Source organism: Tamandua tetradactyla, chromosome 10 (assembly GCF_023851605.1).
Source record: "Tamandua tetradactyla isolate mTamTet1 chromosome 10, mTamTet1.pri, whole genome shotgun sequence".
Taxonomy (NCBI): Eukaryota; Metazoa; Chordata; class Mammalia; order Pilosa; family Myrmecophagidae; genus Tamandua; species Tamandua tetradactyla.
This window is the reverse complement of record NC_135336.1, coordinates 99,299,425-99,324,772: the sequence shown is the minus strand read 5'-3', so window position 1 is coordinate 99,324,772 and position 25,348 is coordinate 99,299,425. Positions and strand designations below refer to the sequence as shown.

General features: G+C 42.1%; 1 protein-coding gene across 6 annotated transcripts; it reads left to right on the top strand.

Moving 5' to 3' along the window:
- Positions 1-1,273: 1,273 nt before the first annotated feature.
- ZBTB21 (zinc finger and BTB domain containing 21) lies at positions 1,274-24,901 on the top strand. Of its 6 annotated transcripts, none has more exons than XM_077118966.1 (3): positions 1,274-1,307; positions 12,029-12,096; positions 17,568-24,901. In XM_077118966.1, the coding sequence occupies exon 3, from the start codon at positions 17,581-17,583 to the stop codon at positions 20,782-20,784; it is 3,204 nt and encodes a 1,067-aa protein (XP_076975081.1). In that variant the 5' UTR covers positions 1,274-1,307; positions 12,029-12,096; positions 17,568-17,580; the 3' UTR covers positions 20,785-24,901. The 6 variants fall into 6 exon arrangements, with proteins under 6 accessions (XP_076975081.1, XP_076975084.1, XP_076975079.1 ...); XM_077118964.1 differs by lacking the exon at positions 1,274-1,307 and adding an exon at positions 6,891-7,017; XM_077118965.1 differs by lacking the exon at positions 1,274-1,307 and adding an exon at positions 7,015-7,117.
- The last annotated feature ends 447 nt before the right edge of the window (positions 24,902-25,348 follow it).

Genomic DNA, 25,348 nt, shown 5'->3' with positions numbered 1-25,348 from the left:
CACACTTTGACAGTTGTGATAACTGGCTGAGATTTACCTAAAAGTCGCTTCCAGAATGACCTCCCAACTCCATTTTCAATCTCTTAGCCAGAGTAACCCTATTTTGTTTTATTTCTTTTTATGGTGTTCAATAGTTTTAAAATGTTGTAGTAAGGAAACAACACCATTTTCCTTTTATAGACAGTATAAGCTGCTGTTTGGAAAGGTCCTTGCAGCTAACAGCCCCTGATGAGCTCATTGTTTGGTCTCAGTCTGTCTCACACCATAAATCCAGAACAGCAACTGTCAATTCCCTCTGCCTGTCCAGGACTCAGCAGGGACAAAGCTCGACTCTCTTGATTTGTGGCCATTATATGGGAGGAAGGGTGTGACTGATTGATTCCAGAGCTCCAGTTGCCAACGCCTGGAGGGCAGGAACTATCTAGTCATCTCTATAGTCCCAAAGCCTGGGGCCAGCACTGGCAATAAATACTCAACAAAGCTGAAGGCAGAGATCTATCTGCTCTTTATAAAAAGCTTGTAAACTAATTCACTGATCAAACGTAGGCCTTGGAGTATGGATCCCTTTGCTTGCAGCTTCTTCCCACCTGCACACACCTTTCTCTGTTCCCAAATCATCTTACTACAGCTCTGTGGTCTAGATTCATCCCTTATCATTCAGAAAAGCAAATACCATAAAGGGCTGGCCAGGTACCATGGACATCTGAAGTACTTTCAGAGCAGCTTGATTTACTTGAAAGGCCATGGACTTGGTTGTCAGACTTGGTCCCAGCCCCAATTTTCCCCTTCCTAGCCTCCATAAGCCTTACATTTTTTATGTGTAAAACGGGAATTATTATTCTTAAAGAGCAGGGTGGCTCTGTGGGTAAGAACACAGATGAGGACTTACAGAGACTTTGTGAGACAGCAGCTGTCCCTCCCCTGACCTCCAGTCTACCTCAAGGATGCAGAGTCCTTACAAAGGCATCCACAGTATAGATTTTAATGGAATTGTATCCCTCATCAGTTTTCCTGACAGCAGCTTATGGAATAATGCATAAATTCCACCTAAACCCATTTTCTTATTGTGCATACAGTTTATCATCAAATAGTCACAACTACACACAAAGTCTTCTCCCAATCCTGCATGAGGTCAGGGGTTTGCTAGAAACCTGGGTGCAGGTGTCAATGCAATTACCAACAGTGGCATTTGTTTGCTAAACAGGAGGACCCAGAGGTGTGTGTAATAGTCATTAAGATGATGAGAACAAGGCCCAGGGAGGTGGCACTGCAGGAGGAAGTGCAAAGAGGAGGCCCTTCCTAGAAAGGTAAGCGCATGAGCAGACTAACGCTTTTGGTCTGGGAGGTGACTTAGCTTAGTCTCTTTTTACTTTCATTATGTTTACTGACAAGGCTTCTCAACTGTGAGAGCCCAGTGGGGTCAACACTTGACTCCACCCAACTTCGACCATGCCACAGTGGCCTGTCCCACTGGTTCTGAGCCTAAAGGTGGTTATGCACTCCTTAACAGAAGGCTGGCGCACCACCTCTTCCTCACCTCCCCATTTTCTCCCCTCTCTCCTTCGTGCGACACTTCTATTCATTTCTTTCCCCCTCTTCATTCTTCTTCCTTCCTCTGTTTTCCATAGCCTTGTACTTTTCTAGGAACTTCTCCATCGCTGACCTGCATACAGGAACACTGTCCTCATCTGGAGCAGGCTGATTTAATAGACCCCAAAGAGATCAGGATCTAATTCCTAGAATTTGTGGTAATACTGTATATGGAAAAAGACCCTCTGCAGATGAAATTAAAGATCTCAAGATGTGTTCTGAAGAGTGTCCTGGAGGGCCCTAAATGCCATCACACATTGTCCATGAAAGAGCAAGGCAGAGGGAGATGTGACAGACAGAAGAGAAGGCCATGTGAACATGGAGGGAGAGACTGGAGCCATGAGGCCACAAGCCAAGGAATGCCAGCACCATCAGAAGGTAGAAAAGGCCAGGAACAGCCTCTCTCCTTGAGCCTTCAAAGGGACCATAGCTCTGCCAAAACCTTGATTTTGGCCTAGGGACACAGATACCAGAACTATGAGAGAATATATTTTTAATGATTTATGCCACCAAGTTTGTGCTAAATTGTTACAGCAGCCATAGAAAATTAGTATCTCCTTCTACCCCAATCTAATTTTTTAAAGGGACAACCACCCCATCCACAAGGGCATGTTTAAAATGAAAAGGATGGTTAAGAGAATTATAGTTGATTAAAACTTCAGATTTCTGTGTAGAAGCTTATGTTTTAAACCCATGGAGACCTCCCTCCCCAAACTTATCAAAGGGCTGTATGTGGAATGTGTGCTTGGTACAAGAAATGTAAACAAACTGAATTATGATCTTGCTAATATCAAGCACTGTAACAAAAACTTCTTTCGGAAAACACTAGCCCTCAGGAGCAGATGGCCCTGGCCACAGTCCTAGCAACAGGCCCAAAGTTCTGAGAATACATAGGTTAAAAGACACAGTCTCTCCACCAAAGGAGCACGCAGGCTCCTCAGACTAGTGGAGAAGCTGGCCTGCGAGCAGCCAGTAATTCAGGCTACTAAAAGCACAGCAGAAAAACTGAAGTGCAACGGGAAGGAGGCCTTGCTCCAACTTTGGAAAGAGAAATTGGATTTACCACACAGATGGTAATACAATAACAGCATCCCAGGAGGTGCAAAGAGCCTGTCCCTGCTGCGGCCAGAGGAGCTGGCTAAGGTGGGGACAAAGGCTGTGGGACAGACAGAGATCAGGACACCTCAACACTCCTTCGTAGGTCATGCCCAGTACAGAGGCTACAGACCATTGGAAGCCACGGGAACGTTTTCAGCAGCAGAGCAATTTGATCTGATTTGTATTTAGAAAAATAAATTTGACCAAAGGCAGAATGGACTGGGAAGAGAAAGAAGCAAAACTGAAGCAGAAACCTGGTTGGGCGGCTACAGGATTGGCCAGAGAAGCTAGAGGGCAGCAACAGCACAAGAAGGGTTGGTGAGAACAGACCTCAGCGGCATTTAAGAGGCAGATTTTAGGCCTTTAAGACCAGTTGAATGCAGAAACCGAGAGAGAAAAAGAGTACAAAAAAGCCACCAAGTTTCTGGCTGGGATAACAGGGCAGACGGCAGCCCCATTCATCAAGGAGGACAGGGATAGAGAAGGAAGAACAGGTTTAAGGGAAAATAAAAAGCAGATAGGAAGTTCAGCTATGAACTTGTGGAGTACATGGCTGTGGCTTATCCAGATGGTGCCATCTAACTGGAAGTTGGCTATATAAATGGTGTGAATATTGTATAAATAAACCTATGTTCATATGGAGCTAAAGATCCTATTTGGGGTGTATCCGTGTATGCATAATATTCAATAAAAACGTGACACTCCTAAATAGGCCAGGCAGTGTGTTGGGTATTAGGCAGGTGGAAGTGAATAAGCAACCTGTGGGGAGGATAAGAGGTACTGGCAGGCAAATGCAATACCATATTCACCAGTAGAATTAACATCATTTATACAAGGTACTATGAAGCATAGAGGCAGAGCAGCAAACCTAGAAGGAGGCTGGGGAGGTGGTAAACAGGGGGGAGGAGGGGTAGGCATCCTGAAGGAATCAATATGAGTGTAGATCAGCAAAATAAAATGATCAAGGTAGAATATGTGCATGGTGGTGGGGGAATGGGGGTGCGGTGCAGTGGAGTGGGGTTATAGCACAGGCAGAAAGGACAACTTACGCCAGGGCCCAGAGGCCAGAGACAGAGTATGACATCTAGAGAAGGTGCATGGGTCTGTGTGGGGTAATGGGGGAGAGGGATGTTTTACTCAGCTTAATGCTGCCAGAAATGCAATACACCAGAAATGGGTTGGCTTTTATAAGGAAAATTTATTAAGTTACAAGCCTATAGTTCTAAGGCTATAAAATGTTCAAACTAAGGCATCCAGATAAAGATACCTTGACACAAGAAAGTGTATCATCTGGGAACGTGAGTGGCTGGCGTCTGCTGGTCCTTTGACATCTGGTTTCCCCAGGGGCATTTTCTTTCTGCATTCCCTAAGGTCTCTGCATCGGCTCTAAGTTTTATCCAAAATGGTTCCCTCTTAAAGGACTCCACTAAGCGACCCACTTTGAATGGGTGGAGACAGCTCCATAGAAACTACTTAATCAAAAGGTCCCACCCTAAACAATACTGAATCAGGATTAAAGAACATGACTTTTCTAGGGTACACAACAGTTTCAAACAGGGCCAAGGGAGTTAAGAAGTGGGCCAGGACAAATGAGTAAAAATATGGATTAAAAATAAATAATAAATAATAAGAGGAACAAATGTTAAAATAAATTGAGTAGATTGAAATACTAGTGATCAATGAAAAGGAGTGGTAAAGGGTACAGAAAAAATAAGGGGACAGAGGTTAAAATACATTGGGTAGATGAAATAATAGCGGTCAATGAGGTGGGTAAGGGGTATAGTATATATGAGTTTTCTTCTTTTATTTCTTTTTCTGGAGTGATGCAAAGGTTCTAAGAAATGATCATGGTGATGAATATACAACTACGTGATGACATTGTGAGCCATTGATTATACACCAAGTATGGAATGTTCGTATGTTAAGAATGTTCACATTTGTATACTGTATTGTTAATAAAAATATTAAAAAAAAAAAAAAAAAGAAGTGGGTCAGGGCATCCAGCTCTTGTAGGATACCTCAAGGAGCCTGAACTTAATGGAGAGTAATGGAGAGGCCAATGAAAACTTATAATGGAGTGGCTTGATACATTTTGCTTTTTACCAGGATCACTAGCAGGAGGGTGGATTTTATAAACCTGGGAGAGCTGGGAGAGCAATTAGGAAGCGACATTATCAGGGAAACATATAGGAGGTAGTAGGGACAGGACTTGGTTATGGGCTGAATACTGCAGACCAGGGAGGAGCTGAAGATGGTAGCTAGGTTCCTGGGTTAAGCAACTGAGCTAACCACCCAGGAATTGATGAGTCCAGGGTAAAAGTAACAAGAGAGCCAAGTCAGAATCCTAGGGAAACCCCCAAGAGTGAGGATGGGCAGGAGCAGAGGACCCAGCCCAGGTGGCTGCGAATGAGGGAATTGGTAGAATGTTCTAAATCAGAGAGATCAACTGCAAGATTCTGCTGGGCCGGTTAAGTCAGTTTCTGTGGGCCCTGATGGCAGAACTTAAACGGAAAACCATTAACGTGTCTCTTCTTTAGGACACGTGAAAGAAACAGGGACAGTAGGTAGAAAGGCACACATGAGTAAAGGGTATTGCTTTGATACATGACTAAACTGAGATCAAGAAAACCTGGCTTCTAGGTCTGGGTAACCACCTCAGTGCGGGTCATCCAGCCAATCACAGGGATCCTAAAGCTCAAGGCCCTTTGAAAGCCTTAAAATCACTGCTGCCTACCCACCTCTTTTACATACTTAGTCACCTTTTTCTTCACCACCATTTAAATAGATTAAAGAGGGAGATTTCAGGTGGAAGATTTTACACTTAAAATTGAGTCCTCTTACAATCAGCAAAACTGAAACAAATGACAATAGAACTACTCACCCTGGAACAAGTTTTTAATTTTTACCAACCCAATGTAACATTATTCCCTCCACAAACATAACTTCGTATATTATTTTACATAGCTTTATGTACATAAATCCAACTTTCAAAAATGAATTCTATTTGAAAATTCGCATACATTTGAGAAGTATCGGTACAAATTTAAAATCCAATTTAAACAGACATTTGTCACTATAGAAGGCAATCTCCTTCCCCTTCCAATCTGATCATTCTAGGCTTTAGGGAGGATTAAGATGTTCCATTTGCTTACCCTCTCTTAAGGGTGGGTGTTTACAGTTTGGCATCCCTATCACACTAATTTTCTGGTTTCGATGGAAAATGAAGTGAGTTTTCTAACGAATGGAGGAGCTGCAACAGGCAAACAACAAAGCCAAGTTTACAAATGAGAACTGACAGTATATAAATAAATAAATTCAATGAGCACTAAAAAGAAGTTTTTGTCTAAGGAAACATAGATTACAAGTAGATATCAACGTGGAGTTAAGAGCAACAGCCATCCAAATTTGTTGGCGCAGGATGAACCTGGAAGCCCTGACCTTATTCCGATTCACTCGCAAGCCATCCTCAGAGCTCAGGTCATCTCAGGAGGGAGCAAAGGGAAACTCCAGACTGTTTCTCGGCAAACCCCGCATCCTGGGTGCTTTCCCCGCAGCCCAAACTTGCTGGAGCCTCGAGGTCGCCGCACTCCAGCAGGCCCCCGACGCGGCGCGCCCTGCTCCGGGGCCCGGGGGCGCGCGACCGCCGGGAGGCCGGGGCGAGTGTGCCACCCCGCGTCGCCTGACCTCAGGGTCCTCCTGCCCGGGGTCCCGCGCCCGCGGCGCCACACGCGCGAACCAACATACGAGGCTGAGAGCCAAAGAGCACCGCGGCCGCAAACTCAGAGCCGGGGATCCCGCCGCTCCCGGGCAGACCCGTGAGCGGATCGCGACGTTTGCCGAGTTGACCGCAGCCAGCGCGAAACGCAGCCCCTTCCGCGTCGGGAGACCCGCGGATGGGCCCCGGGAGCGAGCGCGCTTTCTGCCGGCGGCGGGGCCACGCGTGCGGCTCGCGCCCCTTCGCCGTCCTCCCGGGAAACCGTTCCCCGCGCGGCGGAAGGCCAGCTCGCGCGCACCCCGGGGGCCGAGTGGGAGAGGGCCCCGGCGGGCGCCGGCAGCGGCGACAGCTCGGGGACGCGCGACTCCTCGCCGGGCCCGCCCCCCGTCAACCCCCGACGCCGCGCACCGCCCTCGAGGCCACGCCCCCCTGCGCCCGGCAACCAATCACCGCGCTGCGCACGTGACGAGCGCTGCCTGCGATGACCTCATCCCTGGTGTGGGATGACGTCAAATTCAAGATGGATGGAATCACAGCGGCAGCGGCGGCTGCGGCGCGCGCGAGCCGAGTGTGAGCGGAAAGGGGCCCGGCGTCTGCCTCGGGGCTGAAGACCGGTGAGTAACTGTCACGCTCCTCGCTCTAGGAGAACTGCGGGGTTCCCTAGTACGCTACAGCCTCCCCACAAAACGCGGCCTTGCCTGACGTAACTCTGAGGTGATTTCTCTCCTCTTTTTTCTCTCCACCAGCGGGTTGCGGGCTCCGAGCGCTTCTGCGCGTGCGCCAGGCCTTGGCGCTCACCGAGCATGCCCTGGGCTCCCACGTAGCCGATTGTGCCTTCATGCTGCGCATGCTCCGTGCCCGCACTTGGCCTCGCCCTCGCTACTGCGCATGCTCTGTTCCCTCACTGTGCTTTACTTGCCCTCCCTGGGCTGATTGCCCTTAGGGTGGCCGGCGCGCGCGAGTCCGGCGCACACTCCTGGCGTGGAGCAGTAGAAACGCCGTCTAGTGAAGGGCGCGTGCTCGCGTTCTGCGCTGGCGGGAGGGTCGCCGAGATCCGGTGCGGGCCAGGTCCGCGTGAGCTTGTGCGGAAGCGGCAGTCGGGAACCGCACCTGCAGCGTCCTGTGCCGCCGCCTCCATTCCCGGCCCCCGCCTCGATCTCTCGGCCGGGCTGCGCGAGGCTGGCGCATGCATGCCGGGCCAGCGCCCCAAATCAGCTCTGCTCTCCCCGCTCCCCGCCCCCCGGCCGCCTCGCCTCCCGGCCCTCCGGCCGGACGTCTGAACCGCGAAGCGGATTCATTTCCTGCGGAACCCCTGGAAGACCGAGTTTCTTTGAGTTTCCGCCGTTTACCGCAGGCCACAGCACCCTCCGCTGGCCAAATGCTTTTCTCCTCGACTGTCGAGAAAGCCCCCGGCCTCGCGGAGAAAGTTTTGATTTTGAAATCAGCGTCCAGAGGCGTTGCGGAGGAGGAGTGGGTCTCAAGATGTGGCTGTCTCTCAGTCTTAGAGATGCCCGCTGAAAGACTTCCACTGGAGTCGCTTGTGGTCTTTTAAAGGGTTTTCTATTCCCTGGACTTAGTTGATCTGGAACAAGTTAAATATGCCATCTGCGAAAGGGCATACTTTTACATTGTAGGAGAGCCCTGCCCTGGCACGTTGCCCTCGGTTGCTATGCGCTCCCAATCACCAGGGCCCGTGGTTCCGGGAAATATCACATAAGCAGCACACTTGCAGGCGGGTAGTTTGAGGGCAGGTACACCAATAGGATTGCCTGACAGTGGAAAATGAGGTGGGGGTGTGTGGGGGGAGGTCAGAACTTAAACAGTCTAACCCCCTGGGCTCTTTTAGTGCAAGAACTAACAGCTCTGTGCCCCTCTAGCCTCAGAGCATCGGTGTATTACAGCATAGTCCAGTGATTGTTCATGATGATGACTCTGAGTCATCAGTAAGGAGCTTGCATGATGTTCTGCATTCCTCCTTTAAGAAGACAAGAAAGAGGGTTAATCCATTTTAGAAAGATTCTCATTAATAATTATTTGTTAAAATGTTTCCCTTCTGGTGCTTAAAGGAGGAAATCCCTTATCCATCCCTAATGACCAATAATCGTTAAGTTTAAATTTAGGTACCATTAAATACTGATGTTAAAACGAAGTAGAAATTTGGGGCATTGGTTTACTTACAAGTGACTTTCTGATTCTTTCTTCCGTTTTAACACTATTGGTTGTATAGTGTGTCTCTGTGCAAATAAAAATTGAGAAATATAGAACCCCTACTCTCAACGACTTACACATTATTTGGTAGGTAATATTAGGAGAAAATGAAGTTATTCAGGGAATCTCTGGGTAAGAGAGAGATCATTGTAGGAGAAATTCTAGTTGGCCACAAAGCCAATGGAGATGGAGAAAACAGATTTAAGAGCTAGAATTGACAGGTTATGGTGATTGGACATTAAAAAAGAATAGAGTTCTGATTTAGGAGACTTTAGTGGTTGGGCACCCCTAGCCACATTGGGAGTATATGAGGGCAAATGGATGTGGATACCATGCCTGATGTGTCACGATGGAACTGTTCACTGGGAACATGGGAGTCTGGAGTCCCAAGGAGAAGTCTGAGCAGAAATAGAGGTTTGGAGGTTGCTTCCAACTCGTGATTAATGCCACAAGATCTTGTGAGAAAAGCAAAGACTGCCATGTCCTGGGCCCTAGCGCAGATGCTGAGGAAATGAAGGTTAGCAAGTCGGGGACTTGGGCCTTGAAGTTGATGATTCATCTCTTCCATAGATGCTTGCCATGCCTTATGCCAAGCATTAGGAACATATAGATGAAGAAAAGCAAGGTTTCCTGCTATCAAGGAGCCTCTTGAAGGAAATGAATGTGAAAGCAGGTGAATCAAGATGGTTGTGCTGTAATTGCAGAGGGACTAAGTATCAGGTCATTTAGATGACTAAGCTGTCTGCTGCAGGCAAATTACAAAAGCTTTATAAAGAAGGTGACATTTGAACTGGATCTTTGGCTTGAAGTTGGTGAAGAAGTAAGGAGGTTTTATGAGGCAGGTATTAAATGTCCATATTTGCAGGGTAGAAGGTAAAGAGTGTCCCATGTGAATGGGAAGATGAGTTGTGGCTGGCATGTGAAGGCAGTTGTATGCCCATTGCGTGGAGTTTGGCTTTTATCTGGGAAACTATAGAAAAGTCAGTATGGTGTTCTAAAGCAGGGCAGTGATACAAAGATGTGATTTCTGCTCCTGTGTCAAAGCACAGAAAGTCAACAGATATGTACTGTTGTGCAGGATAGCATGTGAGGCATTGTGAAGAGTACCAAGAGATATTAAATAGCTTCTCAGTCCTTAAGGAGCTTACAGTCTCACTGGAGAGACACAAAGGACTAACAGTAGAAGGCAGTGAATAAGAGTACATAAATGGTGCAGGCCGTAGATAGTTTAGGAGTTGAAAGTGAGGTTTGTTCATTATAAGCTGAAGTAATCAAGGAAGGCTTCCTGGAGGAGTTGGAACTTGAGCTAAGTTTTGAAAGATGATTAATGTTCAGTGCATGGCATGCTGGGGAGGGGGGTAGATGAGGTCCATGACATTCCAGATTGGGTCGTGGAATGAACAGAACCAAGTGTGCATGTGTGTGTCAGAGACCGAGTTAATAGGAGTAGAAAGTAAGCACAAGGGGGTATACTAAGAGAAAGAAAATTTTAAAAGTAGTTTGAAACCAGGTTTTAGAGGGCCTTGGAGTCCATGTTTTTAAAAATTTGCATTTTTAGTCTAATGGAGAACCACTGGTTTTATTTTGGTTTTGATTTTAAATGGGGGTTAGAACTGGCTGTTTTCATTCAGGTCTTAGATCTCAGCTAATGTCACATCAGCACATTTCCTGACCTTCTCCAAACCCCTTGTTGCTCCACTACAGCCAAAGCACCCTGTTTTGTTTCCTTTTTGAGTTTATTTTTTTTATGTAGTTGTTTCCTTGTTTATCATCTGATTTGCCTCAGTAGAAAGTGGGGGCCTTATCTGTTTTGTGCACCTCTGTATTCAGATACATTTAACCATAGCTGGCACATCAAAAGTGCTCAATAAATTAGTTAAATTAATAATAGTAATATTATTAATAGTAATTATTAATGTTATATGAACGAAAAAAGCTGTGTTTTAGGAAGTATTCTCATAGAGCAGTAGTATATAGGATGGATTTGGAAGGCATGTTAGGAAGAAATACCACATGGATATTTATTAGGGTCTTTTTATTAGCATGGTACAGAAACTGACTAGCTGGAATGGGGGGAAATTATGTTAAAGCTATAGTGTTATTCTTAGGATTAAAGGAAAAGCAAAAAAAAATTGAGCTGGAAAGGGCAAAAGCCAAAATAACTCCAGGAATCTATGTAACAGGCACTAGCAGACTGCATTTTCAGGCCACCACTGAGATAAATCAGCTCAGACTCACTGTCTTCATTCTTATGAGAACCCTTACTCCAGGGAGAAGGTGTCCAATTGACTTGACTGTGGTTGTGTGCCTCCCCATGAGCTAGGGAAGAGCAGTGCATCAGACTTGAGTTGTTACCAAGAAGAAGAGGAACGGCTGCTGGATGCCAGAATAAACTAACAAAGGTCTTTGCCAGAGGCAGGGCAGCAAACTCAAGAGAAGATTGAGAGCCTGATCTATGTTATAGTAGAGGGATTTGGCTGGATATGGCAGAGAACACATACATCCTTAAAGCAAACTCAACCGACCCTCAAGAGACTGAAAATGTGGTGAGATGGATAAGCTATTCCAGCTTTGAAATCTGAAGAGGGTTAAATAATTTCTGGATATTATTTAATGAGATGATGATATGGCCTAAACTCAGACCTAGCTTCCCATCACCATCTATAGTAAAATCAAATGGAGCCAAATGGACTAAATCCAGAAATGACGCTTAGGGGATGAATTCTGTGTGTTTGTGTGCGTGCGCACACACACACTTGGGTATTGACGCTCCAAAGTCAAATGTAGATAACTTTGGATTTTTTTTTTTAACTAAATGTTTGCTTTGTGATTGGCGTATTCCCCCTTTTTACCAGTATCATGATTAGTACTATATGAGCAATCCCCAACATTCCACAGTGTCCTGTGAGCAAATAAATTGCTTCCTGAAATCAGTATTCTCATAGAACTTTTTGTATACTTTATCACATTATTCTATTTTTACATGCTTTCTCTCCACTGAAATGTCTTCTCCTGGAGGAAGAGACACTGATCGTAGCCCACTCATCTGCATATCACCAGCACCTGTTGTGATGTGTGGCATATAGCAGGCCTTCATAAACATTTACAAAGGGAAGAGAGGAAGGAAATAAAATGTGTACTTTCCATATGGAAAGTGGTGGATTTATCAGAAGCTTGTAAGCATATTGTATCTTTAGCCTTTCACAGAAGTCCCATGTGGTAGGGAATGTTAGCCCCATTTACCGGGTAAGGGAACCTAGTTTTCTGAAAGGGAGAGTGACCTTTACCATGTTAATATCCGATAGGTGACAAAGCTAGGATTTGAGATGAGTAGACTGATTTTGTAGACTTTTCTATGGAGCTGTGCTGTCCTCCATGAGTTGTTAATTATAAAGATTTCTCATTTTGAAATTTCAGGAAACAGCATGAAATAGAAACAACTCAGGCAGAGTTTGGGAAGACCTTGGTGTGCAAGAATCCAAGTGGTAAGCAGGCCAGCCCTGTTGCAGAATCTGGGTTTCTTGGGAGATTTCCTCTGAGCTCTTTCTGCTGCTTGTATATGATCCCTTTCCATATTTTACCTTCTTTTTTTTTAAGCTCCAAGGTCTTGTCACAGTAACTGAAGTGGCAGCAGGAACTCCTGCATTGATGAGTCAGGTAGAGATGAGCAATGGAAAAGGACAAAGACAAAGAGCAGTGGCAATATGTATTCATACTTAAGAGCTTTTAAAGTTATGATGCACTGTCTTTTCTGTAAGTCAGAAATCCTGATTATTCATAATTAAAACGTGTGAAAAAGTGAAGTTATTTGTGCCAGCAAATTTGTTGTATCTGGATCAGAAAAATGCATTGAGGAAACAGTGACTCTAGCAACAAAGCTGGCCTTATCTGAGGGCTGAATAGCAGAAAAATTAAAAGGTTTTGAAAATCCAGTCTACACCACACCAGTCGCAAAGAATTTTGCTGGATTATCTCATAACATTCAGCAATTGTGATGTTGCCTTTTTTTGCCTGCTAAGAATGCATTTCATATTTTTAGTCAAGTTAAAGTTGTTAAATTCAATAAATATATCTTCTCACAAAATTCCAAAATGCGAATTGCCTGTTCGTAGCCAGACCAGGAAAGGGGACATTGTTTTCAGATTTTAGTGACTGAATTCTAGGGGAGAAGCAAGGGCCTGCAGGTGAGGAGCCAGTGTTCTCCCTGTCTCTGCTGCTGCTACTGCTGCTACTTTTACCTTCATCTCTTTAGACGTCAAGGGTCTCTAATGTCCTTATCCTGGGGGTATTGGAGAGAATGGAAGATGTTATTCTCCTGCTTCTAATCCTTGAGTGCCTTTTTTGAGCCCCCAAAGCCCTCTGCCTCCTCTCCTCATCATTGCCTGCCTTCCCCTCAACATCCTTTGCTCCAGCCAGAGGAAGCCGCCTGCATTTCACTTGGGTACGTCAGGCTTTATCTCATCTCTGTCATATAGGACATGCTGTTCCTGTCCCTTGAAATTCCCTTCACCCTTGCTGACTCTTTCACATGTTGTCTGATCCCTTGTAAAATGCCTTTTCTCACCTCCCTCTCATCTGGGTTTGATGCCCATTATCTGTACTCCAGAGACCTCTGCATACATCCCAGCTGGTACTTTGCATAGTGTGCTGTGGTGACTGATGGATATGTCCTGTTCCTACGCAAGACTTTAAACCCCTTGAGACAGGACCCAGCTTGTTAAATTGAAATCTTCTGTGTGTAGCAGAGTTCTAGAGTAGAAACAGGGCAGACTCCCATCTCTGCTACTAACTGGCTGGTTAATTACTTAACCTCTCAATACTTCGGTTTCCTGATTTGTAAAAGGGATATGGTAACAATATCTAGCTCAGGAGATTGAGTGAGAATTAAAAGAACAAACTAGAGGCTGTATGGTCAAGGATTAAAGAGCAGAAGCAGGCATTGTGATATATGATGAAGGCATTAAAAAAGGAAACCTTTCTGATAAAAAAAATGAGAAAATATTCCTTTCTGTGATAGGGTACAGATGGTAGATGACATAACATTTGCTTCTTATCCAGGGATGTAGGAAATCTTAACTTATTTAGTCCTCATACTGTTCCTTAGCCTTTACCTTGTGGTTTCACATTCCTTTGCTGTCTTAGTTTGGCTTCCCCAAAAGCAGACCGTGCAACAAGGCTTCAAATGCAGACCATTTATTTGGGAAGTGATCTCAGGAGGCACAAAATGGAAATAGGGAAAATGAGGCAGGAAGGGATACCCACAAAGGGTACATTAATGAACAGGTTGCTGGTCAGTACAATATCAAAACTAATTCTACCAAAAAATCTGAACTCTTGATCGTTCTCTTAAACTCCATCTCAACTAAGGATAATTCCATTCTTCCACTTATTCCTGCAGGATTTTTGGAGGTATCCTTAACTCCTCAAGGCTGTTATTTCCGACAGTCAGCCTGCCAAATTCTGATGACTCTGCCTTACCCTTCACTGCTGCCAAATTCATCCAAGCCGCCATCATCTCTTACCTGGATTACTGCAGTAGACTGCTCACTGGTCTCCCAGACTCCACTCTTGCACTGCCTTCTATGGTCCATCCTCTAAAGCATAGCCAGGGTGGTCTTCATAAAACATAATTCAGGTCACTGTCATTCCTCTTCTCAAAATCTTCCAATGGTTGGCAACTTCACTAGGTGTAAAAAGTAAAGGCCCTACACAGTCTGTCTCCTCATTGCTTTTTCTGATGGCATTTTCTGTGAGTCTCTCCCAGCACTTTCTGTTCCAGTCTGACTGCTACCTTGCTCTTCCCTCTGCTTGGGATGTTTTCCCTCACCTCCTTCACATCTTCTCAGATGCTATTTTGTTGAATAAATGAATGGATGACACGTAAAGAGCCTAATGCAGTTTGTAATATATTGTAGGCACTCAATAAATGATAACTGTTATTATCATCTCATTGGATTCTCATGATTGCATTGAAAACTTTACTTTACTTTAGAAACTGTCTTATTTTACCACAGATTCATCTGACTTAAAGTCCATGAATTTATCATTGCACAGTTCTGGGGGGCTAGAAGTCCAATATCAAGGTATCAGCAAGGTTTACTTTCTCCCTGCAGTCAGTAATGTTCTGGTGATGGCAGTCCTCTGTCACATGGTAATGTCCTGGGTCTCCTTCTGGGTTTTTCTCTGGCTTCTGGCTTCCTGTATGGCCTCCAGGAATACAGATGAAGGCCCACCATGATTCAGCTGGCTTTCCTATATAGAGCTTCACAAATGAGGCCACACCTTCACAGATAATCCATCTTTCCACAAAGCCCTGTTTACAAATGGGCTGTAGTTAGATTCAGGTGTCAATTTTACCAGGTGATGGCATCCTGTTGTTCTGTTGCTGTGGACTTAAATCATCAGCATGTGAAATTCATCCATGGTTGATCACAGGGGCATGCCTTCCTGAGTGAGTGAGGCTTAAAAGAGAGAGGTCAGAAGAGAGTGCAGAAGCTCAGACCCAGGTGTTTGGAGATGCAGAAGGGAACCTCCCAGGGGAAAGCCGTTTGAACCCAGAAGCCAGGAGGGAAGGCCAGGAGATGTCACCTTGTGCCTTCCCATGTGACAAAGAAAGCCAGAGGACAGCCAGTTGCCTTTCTCCTGAGGAACTGTAAATTTGTAACTCAATAAATTGCCTTTATAAAAGCCAGTCCATTTCTGGTGTATTGCATTCTGGCAGCATTAGCAGTCTAAAATATGGGTTCTCACCTGCAAGGCCACACTTTAAGATTAAAGAGCATGGCTTTTGTTGGGGAACATGATTCATTGTCCCACAGCATGAGAGCTGCTGCCATTGCTGTTTTACACTGGGGAAAACTGAGGCTCAGAGAGGTTGGTTAGGCTAGAGCACTGGCTTTCAAACTCTTGGACTCTGACCCTCAGGAAGGAATATATTTCACACCCTAACCCAGTACTTCCTTGCATGTGTGGCTATGTATGTGCATAATGGAAAACAAAGTTTCACTGTGCCTTAGTTAGTTAGCCTTACTACATTTGGCACATCCTGTCATTTCTGCTCTATTCTAGTCCTTTTTTTGTGTGTAGTTGCTAGTTTCCAACCACTAAACTGACTTTAAGAACTTCTTTTGAAAAACAGTTCTCCAAGCTTAAGTTCTCAGTGCATGGCTGAGTCAATACATGTGGCATTATAAGCTTGTTTTTCTACTGTCCTCTGTAAATGGCAGTGAATATTTGTTCACATGTAAGTGGTTGTATGAGCTTATTGAAAGAAAAATAGGATTAAAAGAGAAATTAGGATGGCTAACACAGGCAGAAAAGGAAGGAAAAAATATTAAAATCACAAGTAGAAGAATTAAAATTTAGCATTTGGTATGAAATGGCAGGCCGGAAAAAAAACTTGGTGCAGTCTGACTAAGGCACTCAGAATAATATTAACAGTGAGTGAAAATAATATTAAAGAATATATTAAAGGAGCTATATAGCATTTGGGTGACCCCCAGGTTGATGGCCTAGTGCGCTCTACATGATGGGTTCTGAAGAGCCTGGATTCTGGGCCAGCAGAACAGATCCTCTGAAACCAGAAGAGAACCAACAAAAGTGCTGGACACCCAGATCAGGACATCTAGACTTTACCCTCCAGAGAATGGGAAACCCATTACAGATATTCTTAGATACTCTGAATCCATTTCAATATTAAAAATAAATCATAATGCTATTTTAAAGAAAGGTTGGCATTATTAAATCCAGCCAAAGAGATGAGATGTAGTTATAGAAGTTTGGAAGGTTTTAAGTGAAGGTCAGATAGGGAAAGTCAGGCATTGTCTCTGTATGGAGTGACTTTGTCTTCCTCAAGAGCCTGGCAGAGTTAATCTGGATCCTTTTTCTTATGATGAATTAAATAGCAATTAAAACCGTAGTTGCTAATAATTGATAGCACAACATTTATTGTATGCTGTTTATGTATCTGATGTTAGCATATCAAATCTTCATGACAACCCTACAGTGGGGCAGATTTTCCATGAGGGTCCTGGCATGGAGAGAGGCCTACAGGCATGCCTCAGGACGGTCAGCTCACCAGGGTGGAACCACTATTTAACCCACGTGACTGGTGCCAGAGCCTGCTCTTTTAGCCGTAAGACCACCTTGACTCACTCTTAGATTGGAAGAGAATTTCTGGGAAATCTCAATTCATACCCCTTAATTTAGAATTAGTAATAATTGAATTTAAATCCAGGCTAATGTTGCTTTTGTGCTATTGTTGAAAATGTGATTTGGTAGGAAAAGAGGGTTCCAGAGATGGCAGAGATGTATTAGCTTTTAAGGAAGCAAGCAAGCTTTTTTATTCATCTTTCACCTTGTTAAACCCTTTGATTCAGTGGTAATTAGCAAATGATTTTTCTTTCCAAATTCTTCCCTTGTATTTTTAAAGATGTTGCAAAACCTCTGCTCTGTAACTCAATGTTAACAAATTCATATTACTTTTAAACATATATGGTAGAAAACATGATATTCTTCAGAATTAATAAGACGTTTTCAGGGATTTTGATAATTCAGTTGTTCTTTAAATTTTTACCCTGAATTAAAAAACAGAACCAAGCATCAAGTGAATAGAGACCATAAATAATAAAACCTTTTATTTTCAAGTATTGCTTCCCTGCACACCTACCAAATTCTAGTAGCCTTTTTGTTGCAATGAAAATGCCTGTATTACAGTCTTTGCTTTCTAAAATTCTTCCTATAATGATTGATGACCTATTTACACCATGAGACTTATTACTTTGTTTTCATTATTAGTTAAATAAGATTGTTCATCCAAAAAACTTTTTGTCTCCTTACTCTTTGCTAGATTTTGGCACCTATGAAAGGCTATGTTACCTGCCCTCGAGGAGCTCTTGGTTTTGCAGGAAGAACTTTCCAGGCATTATTCAGAATAATTTTACATTTTGTCTTTCAGGTAAACCCATACAATGGAGGGATTACTGCATTACATAAATCCAGCGCATGCCATTTCTCTCCTAAGTGCTCTAAATGAAGAACGCCTCAAAGGACAACTGTGTGATGTGCTTCTCATTGTTGGAGACCAAAAATTTCGAGCTCATAAAAATGTCTTGGCTGCCAGTAGTGAATATTTTCAGAGTTTATTCACAAATAAGGAGAATGAGTCACAAACTGTATTTCAGCTTGACTTTTGTGAACCAGATGCTTTTGATAATGTTTTAAACTACATCTATTCTTCATCTTTATTTGTGGAGAAAGGCAGCCTTGCTGCTGTGCAAGAACTTGGGTATAGTCTAGGAATTTCCTTTTTGACTAACATTGTTTCTAAAACACCTCAAGCCCCCTTTCCCACATGTCCCAATAGAAAAAAATTTTTCGTAGAAGATGATGAAAACAGTTCTCAAAAGAGAAGTGTCATTGTTTGTCAAAGTAGAAATGAAGCACAAGGAAAAACTGTGAGTCAGAATCAACTTGATCTAAGCCATACTCTCAGGTCCTCACCTGGCATAGCAGTCAGGACCAGTACCAGTAGACCCCATGTTCCAAAACCAATTGAACCACTTCACAATTTGTCATTAAGTGAAAAGAGTTGGTCACAAGACACTACTGTGGGATATACAAAGTCTCTTGAGCCTCCTGGATCTTTGGATAATCCTAATGGAAGTGATTTGGTGAAAACAAATGCAGTATTGCCATCAAAGCCTCTACAAGGCCGAGAAGAAGCTGTGGAGAATAAGCCAGGTGTAAGTGGCCAGCTTCCAAAAGGAAAAGCTATAGAGCTGGCTTTGAAGAAACCACGGCCACCTGTTTTGTCACTCCGTAGCTCATCGGAGGCTCCCTATCTATTAAAAGAGACTAACAAAGGAAGTGGTCCAGGTGAAGATAGGAACTTACTGTATTATTCAAAGTTAGGCTTGGTGATCCCCTCCAGTGGACCTGGGTCTGGAAACCAAACCGTTGACAAAAGTGGCCCACTTGTGAAGAGTCTTCTCAGACGGTCATTGTCAATGGATAGCCAGGTTCCAATATATTCACCCTCCCTGGATTTGAAATCTTCACAGGGATCGTCTTCAGTATTGAGTGATGCCCCGGGGAATGCATTCTGCGCTTTATCTCAAAAGTCATCTTTAAAACATTGTAGTGAAAATCCTGCGCTGGAGACCAGGACTCAGGTTGTACAGCCTCATCGCCTTAGGTCCTTTAGTGCTTCTCAGTCAACAGACAGGGAGGGTCCCTCACCCCTCACAGAGGTGCGGATAAAAACAGAGCCCAGCAGCCCACTTTCAGACCCTTCTGACATCATCAGGGTCACTGTGGGCGACGCAGCAGCTGCCACAGCAGCGGCATCCTTGTCAGCCACGAAGGACTTTTCTCTGAAAAGAGAGGAAGACCAAAAGGATATGAGCAGGCTCCCTGCAAAACGGAGGTTTCAGGCAGACCGAAGATTGCCATTTAAGAAGTTAAAGGTAAACGAGCACAGATCTCCTGTATCAGAAAATAATTTTGAGGATGGCTCAAGCCCAACTGTCCTCGATGGAAATTGTCTAGATTCTGATTTGAACAAAGATGAATTTGGTGAGTTGGAGGGAACGAGACCAAACAAAAAATTTAAATGCAAACATTGCCTTAAGATCTTCCGATCAACTGCAGGTCTTCACCGTCATGTTAACATGTACCATAACCCAGAGAAGCCCTATGCCTGTGACATCTGCCACAAGAGATTCCACACCAACTTCAAAGTGTGGACACACTGTCAGACCCAGCATGGTGTAGTGAAGAACCCATCGCCAGCCTCTGGGTCCCATGCTGTTCTGGATGAAAAGTTCCAAAGAAAACTGATTGACATAGTGAGAGAGCGAGAAATTAAAAAGGCTCTGATCATCAAGTTAAGGCGTGGCAAGCCGGGTTTTCAGGGACAGACTAGTACCCAAGCACAGCAAGTCATCAAGAGGAATTTACGATCAAGAGTCAAAGGAGCCTACATTTGCACTTACTGTGGAAAAGCTTATCGTTTTCTCTCCCAGTTTAAACAGCACATAAAAATGCACCCAGGAGAAAAGCCTCTTGTAGTAAATAAAGTTCCTAAGCCAAAAGAGCACGTTCCTCTGGAAAGCCCAGTAGAAAACAAGGAGGTTTACCAGTGCCGTCTCTGTAATGCTAAGCTCTCTTCTCTTCTAGAACAAGGAAACCACGAGAGATTATGCAGAAATGCAACCGTCTGTCCTTACTGCAGCCTCAGGTTTTTCTCGCCAGAGCTAAAGCACGAGCATGAGAGCAAATGTGAGTATAAGAAACTGACGTGTCTCGAGTGTATGCGCACCTTCAAGTCCTCTTTTAGCATCTGGCGGCACCAAGTTGAAGTTCATAATCAGAACACCATGGCACCGGCTGAAAACTTTTCCTTACCTATTCTAGACCACAATGGTGAAGTGACAAGTTCTTTAAGACCCCAGCCTCAGTCTGAGCCTAATAAAGTAAACCATGTTGGGGCAACGAAAGATGACAATGTATTCAGTGATTCTTCAGAACAAATTAACTTTGATTCAGAAGATTCCTCTTGCCTCCCTGAAGACCTTAGTCTTTCTAAGCAACTTAAAATCCAAGTCAAAGAAGAGCCTGTGGAAGAGGCTGAGGAAGAGGTACCCGAGACCAGCGTAGTCCCCAAGGAAGCCAGTGCCAGTAAAGACACCGGCCTGTGGCCCTGCGAGAAGTGCGGGAAGATGTTCACAGTGCACAAGCAGCTGGAGCGCCACCAGGAGCTCTTGTGTTCCGTGAAACCGTTCATCTGTCATGTTTGCAACAAGGCTTTTCGCACAAACTTTCGGCTCTGGAGTCACTTCCAGTCCCATATGTCTCAAACCTCAGAGGAGTCAGGGCATAAGGAATCTGAAGTGTGCCCTGTACCAACAAACTCTCCCTCACCGCCACCCCTACCACCACCGCCTCCCCTGCCCAAAATCCAGCCCTTGGAGCCTGACAGTCCCACTGGTTTGTCTGAAAATCCCACTCTGGCCACGGAGAAATTGTTCGTACCCCAAGAATCAGATACACTTTTTTATCATGCCCCACCCCTTTCAGCAATCACATTTAAAAGACAGTTTATGTGTAAACTTTGCCATAGGACATTTAAGACTGCGTTTAGTCTTTGGAGTCATGAACAAACCCACAATTAAAAGACTGACATTTACCTATTATGAAATGGGAGATGGTTTCTGGAATTCAACCTAAATTGTGAAATGTGTAATAGGAAACAATTTTTTTTAAAAAGAGAATAATAAAGGTTGGAAATTGTTATGCTAGAATTGAAATTTGAGGTAAACTGATATTAGTAATGGCCATACTCAATTTTACGAAAACTTAAAATTTTGTGGCTCTGGACCTTATAGTAACAGAATTATTTGATTTCATTAATGTTGACATTTGTTTAATCTCGATTATTTGCATGGTTCCTCATTCTTGGTGTCAGTATAATCTTTTAATTGAGGGTTTTGGATTTTTTTTTTTAACCAGTTTGAAATTAGTGAAATTTCCTTTGATTCTATCAGATACCTAAGTGGTAGCTAAATCTTAGCCATGGTCTTAAGTCCAAAATGCATCAGGAAGAAGTGAAGTAGTTTGCAGTATTGATTTAGATTTTAGAATACTTTAGCAATAAAAAATGATAATTCTCAACTTTGATAAGTTATCCTAACACTTGATAAAAATAAATAATTGGTATTTTGTGGTCATGTAGAACATTTTTTGTATGAAAATTGTGAGAAATTTAAATCAGCAATAGTAATACTTAGATTTTTATAAAATAATAAAAACTTGCTTTCAGTCATTCAGTAAAATTAATGGAGGTCATACTTTAAGGAAGACTTGGGAAATGAAAGTATGATTTATAGAAAGCTTCTAAAGTCGGTTTACAAGACTTCATTAACGTAGGCATTGTGATAAAATACTGCGGAGCTGTGTTGAATGTTAGCTGCATCACACTTCTAAATACAGACTAGCATTAGAAAGACTTGGATGTTTGAGTTTCCTCTGATTTATGCTGTCATGATTTGAAGATCTGAGTGTTCTTGGGACAAAAAAACATACATATGGCAGTAATTTTGAAGTTGACAATTATTAGTTGAACCAGTAAGGTTGGAACATTTATTTATGTAGATACTGAGCACAGCAGCTCTTAGAATTCAGTTACCGTTTACTTCTCGAGTCTTTCAGAGCAGAGGAGGACACTCCACGCTGCAGTCTCTACACGCTTTTCATGAACAATATATACAATATACAGATTTTCCTGTCTCTGGCTTTGTAGAATGATTTTGTCAGTTTTTTAGTTGGGAGTTTTTTCCTCATGATACTAGTGGTGGTAAAATATCAGTAGTGAAACCATTCTGCTGCTTTGAGTCACAACTTAATATTCCACAAATAAGTATTCAAGGGTCCAAAATTAGTATTTCCTACTTATTTTGGTCTGTGGAGTTTAGGCCTCTTTTCTTCTATTTTAGGTAAGTTGTCATCAAAAAAGCCTTTCAGTAGGAGTTATCCAGAGGTTGGTGGGGTGTTGCAAAAGGGAGGCAGTTTTATTTCACTTGTAGAGGGGTGGCTTAGATAGATAGAAGAAATATTGTTAAAACTACAAAATCCTTTTAGGTAGTGATGAGGATTGAAATTTGAAGTTAGGACTTTTTTTTAATTATAAGTTATTCTTTCAAACCAAAAGTAACTCCTGTGACTAAGAAATAATTTACTGAGCACTTAAAATTTGTGTTTTAGCTGAATAGGAGTCTGTTACCATTTGTCTCCTCACCACTAGTAGGGGAAATATTCTTAATTTTTATTGCAATACAAGCATTTTAATGAATGCTAATTGACTATATTATTGAAATTATATGTGAAATTTTGCCTTTCATTTGAAAAATGATCAAACCCCCCACAAATATTTGGGTACATCCTATTTTATTCCTAAATGGGTAGAGAATGGGGAATAAAAGTTGCAGTTCTGATTACTGCCATTTCTATATTTTCTTGAGGAAATCTATGCATTTTAAAGACAAAACTAAAACATGATTTTATATGCAATATCAGGATAGATTACTCTTAATTCATTTCATTCCCTGTATAATGTGGTATTTCTTACTCTGAATCCCTTGGTAGCTGTCATTTCAAAAGAAGACAGTTTCTCTGGGCATCACCCCATACATGGCTGTCAGGGTATGTGTAATGAGCCCATGGTACGCAGTATCTGGGCAGAAAAATCCAGTATCCCAGGACTTGAACCTTTATGCTACATTTTTGAAGATTTTTTAATATTGTGAATCATCAAAAAATATTTTTCATCTAAATATAGATTCTGTGTATCTTTAGATTTTAAAAATTACCAGTGTTTTGTCTTGTTAGTTCACATTTTTATCTAGGCAAGGAATATAAGATAGCAAATAAAATTTTAAACCAAAAACATTTATAATGCAATTCTGGTTTTTCTATTACTTTTTACACCGTACCTTAAGAGCATTAGGCTGAAAGAGTTTATTTTGGTGGTCAGACAATAAACTTCCATTCATGTAGCCATTTTAAATATTAAGAAGTAAAATAATGCAAGACGTGTTAATTGCTGTGTACAGTAAACAGCTTTTTAAAGAATGTTTATCTCAGCCAGTAGGGAAGTAGTGTAACACAAGTTGGTCTTTCATTATTGCACCTCCTTATTTAGCTAGTAAATGTGTTCTTGTGTCTTCTTTTCTGATTGTAATCAATTTTCGAAAATATAGAAAGCGCACTGTTGCTTGGAAGTATTCCAGTTTTCGGGACGCCTGCTTTTTTTTTTTAAAACAGTTGTGGAAAGAATGTAAATTTTTTTAATATATTCTTTGTTAATTGGAAACTTGTACTGAATCACTTCCTTGACATGGGGTGAAGGGACTAACAATGTAAACATGTACTTATCAGTGGCTCGAAGTAAGCAATGGAGATAACAAATACCATGCATTTTTTATAGTAAAAATATTTCAAGATTAATAAAATATTCATCTTTAAAACTAGTTAGAATTATTATGCATTTATAACCTTATCAATATGTACAGCTAACAATTCAACAGTGATGTTATTTTGTGGGGACACATGCGGTTCCTGGTTTTCTGTTTTGGAATAGATTGTTACAAGCCTTCTCTTTTTAAAAATATGCCCTAGCACTTAATTTGTAATCACTGAATCCAAATGCCGCGCCATTGGTGCTAATGAGAGCAGAGGGTATGGGAAAGAATAAAATGCTCTCCTGGACATGAGGTGGTTACGTTATACAGACCAGTAATCAGTCGGGGTCAGGGTGAAAGGCACTCAGGCACCGTTGTAAGAATAAACAGATCCCAAGTTGGCCTCTGATTTCTCTCAAATTGAATTTTGGGTTTGTGTATATACAATCATAATCTGGGACTTTAAGAGGTAAAATTATTTGAATTTTATTGCTACAAAAAATAATCAGATGCCATCCATAACAGGTTTCATTATATATTTGCATCTACTTAACCAGTGTTGAAATATTTACAAATCAGTTTGTCAATTTTTGGTATCTCATTGACTTTTTTTTGCAATAATTGTGAAAAGCATTACTGGTTATATTCTTTACTGAGTGTTCTTTTAATACAAGCTACTAAACTTTAAGTTTTGAAAATAGGTTTTTCTCTGTTGTGGCTTTAGCACTTTAAGAAATTTATTGCTTGCATAATTTTTAATATGCTCATTTAGTATTTTCAAGTGTGTTTCTAGCTTTTGGTATGCCACATGACTAGGGAGAAAACTAAACAATCCATACTTGGATTTTGGAGGAAAAAGAATGAATTAATGTCAGGCGTTTGAAAAAAAAATTCCTTTTAGAGCGCCTTTTGGGAACCAAAGTATTTTACTGTAAGTCTTTAAAAATTGAATTCAGTGCTCTTTAGTCATTTATAAGTGTTGTCCAGATTTTCACAAAGTTACACTTGATTAATACTAATTTTCAAAAGGTATGGTTTCTTATTGACATTAATAAAAAATTTCAAAACTTTTCATTGAATGAATGTTTATTGTTAAAAGAGTAGTTTTATAATTTTTGTGTATATTTTGTAGTCACATGTCTCAGTAGAGAATCATTGTTCAATTTTATTTGGGAATAAAATTTTTGGACTGAAAATTCATAGTAAAATAGGGTTGCTATCTATTGTTAATCCATTGCTTATTTGTATCACAGTTCTATTGTCTGTTTACTTTGCTTAAATCTTGACTAAGAATGATTGAAGTCAATAAATTTGCACAGTACCTTGTTTTGAATCACAGTCTCATTGGCATGTTTTGGAGTTTGATCATTATTAGCTTTTAAATCACTGAAGCAAAAGCCCTTCTTTTTGTGTAATATGAATAGCCATTTAAGACTTGTGGTAGACATGTAATTCTCCCCAGGAGTTTGAGGTTGCTTATAGAAATAAGATTGTACAGTTATTTGGACATCACAAATATATGATAATTGAAACTAGATAAGCATCAATCTTTGCTTAAGCTCCTGCTGTACTTTTACAATAGTAGTTTTTAAAATGATTGTGGGCATATATGCATAAAAAGTTTTTCAGCACTCTGCACTGATATTTAAATATCAGTTAAACCAGTTGATTAACTGGTCTTATTTCCTACTTTAACTGCTTTGACATAGCTTTTTTCTTTTCATTCTGATGAGGGTTTCCTGCAATGCTGGGATGTATTAACTCTTATTTATTAGCTTTC

Bases quoted from the DNA above. Each gene is read 5' to 3' on its own strand.
- ZBTB21 (XM_077118966.1), top strand. From the start codon at position 17,581: ATGGAGGGATTACTGCATTACATAAATCCAGCGCATGCCATTTCTCTC.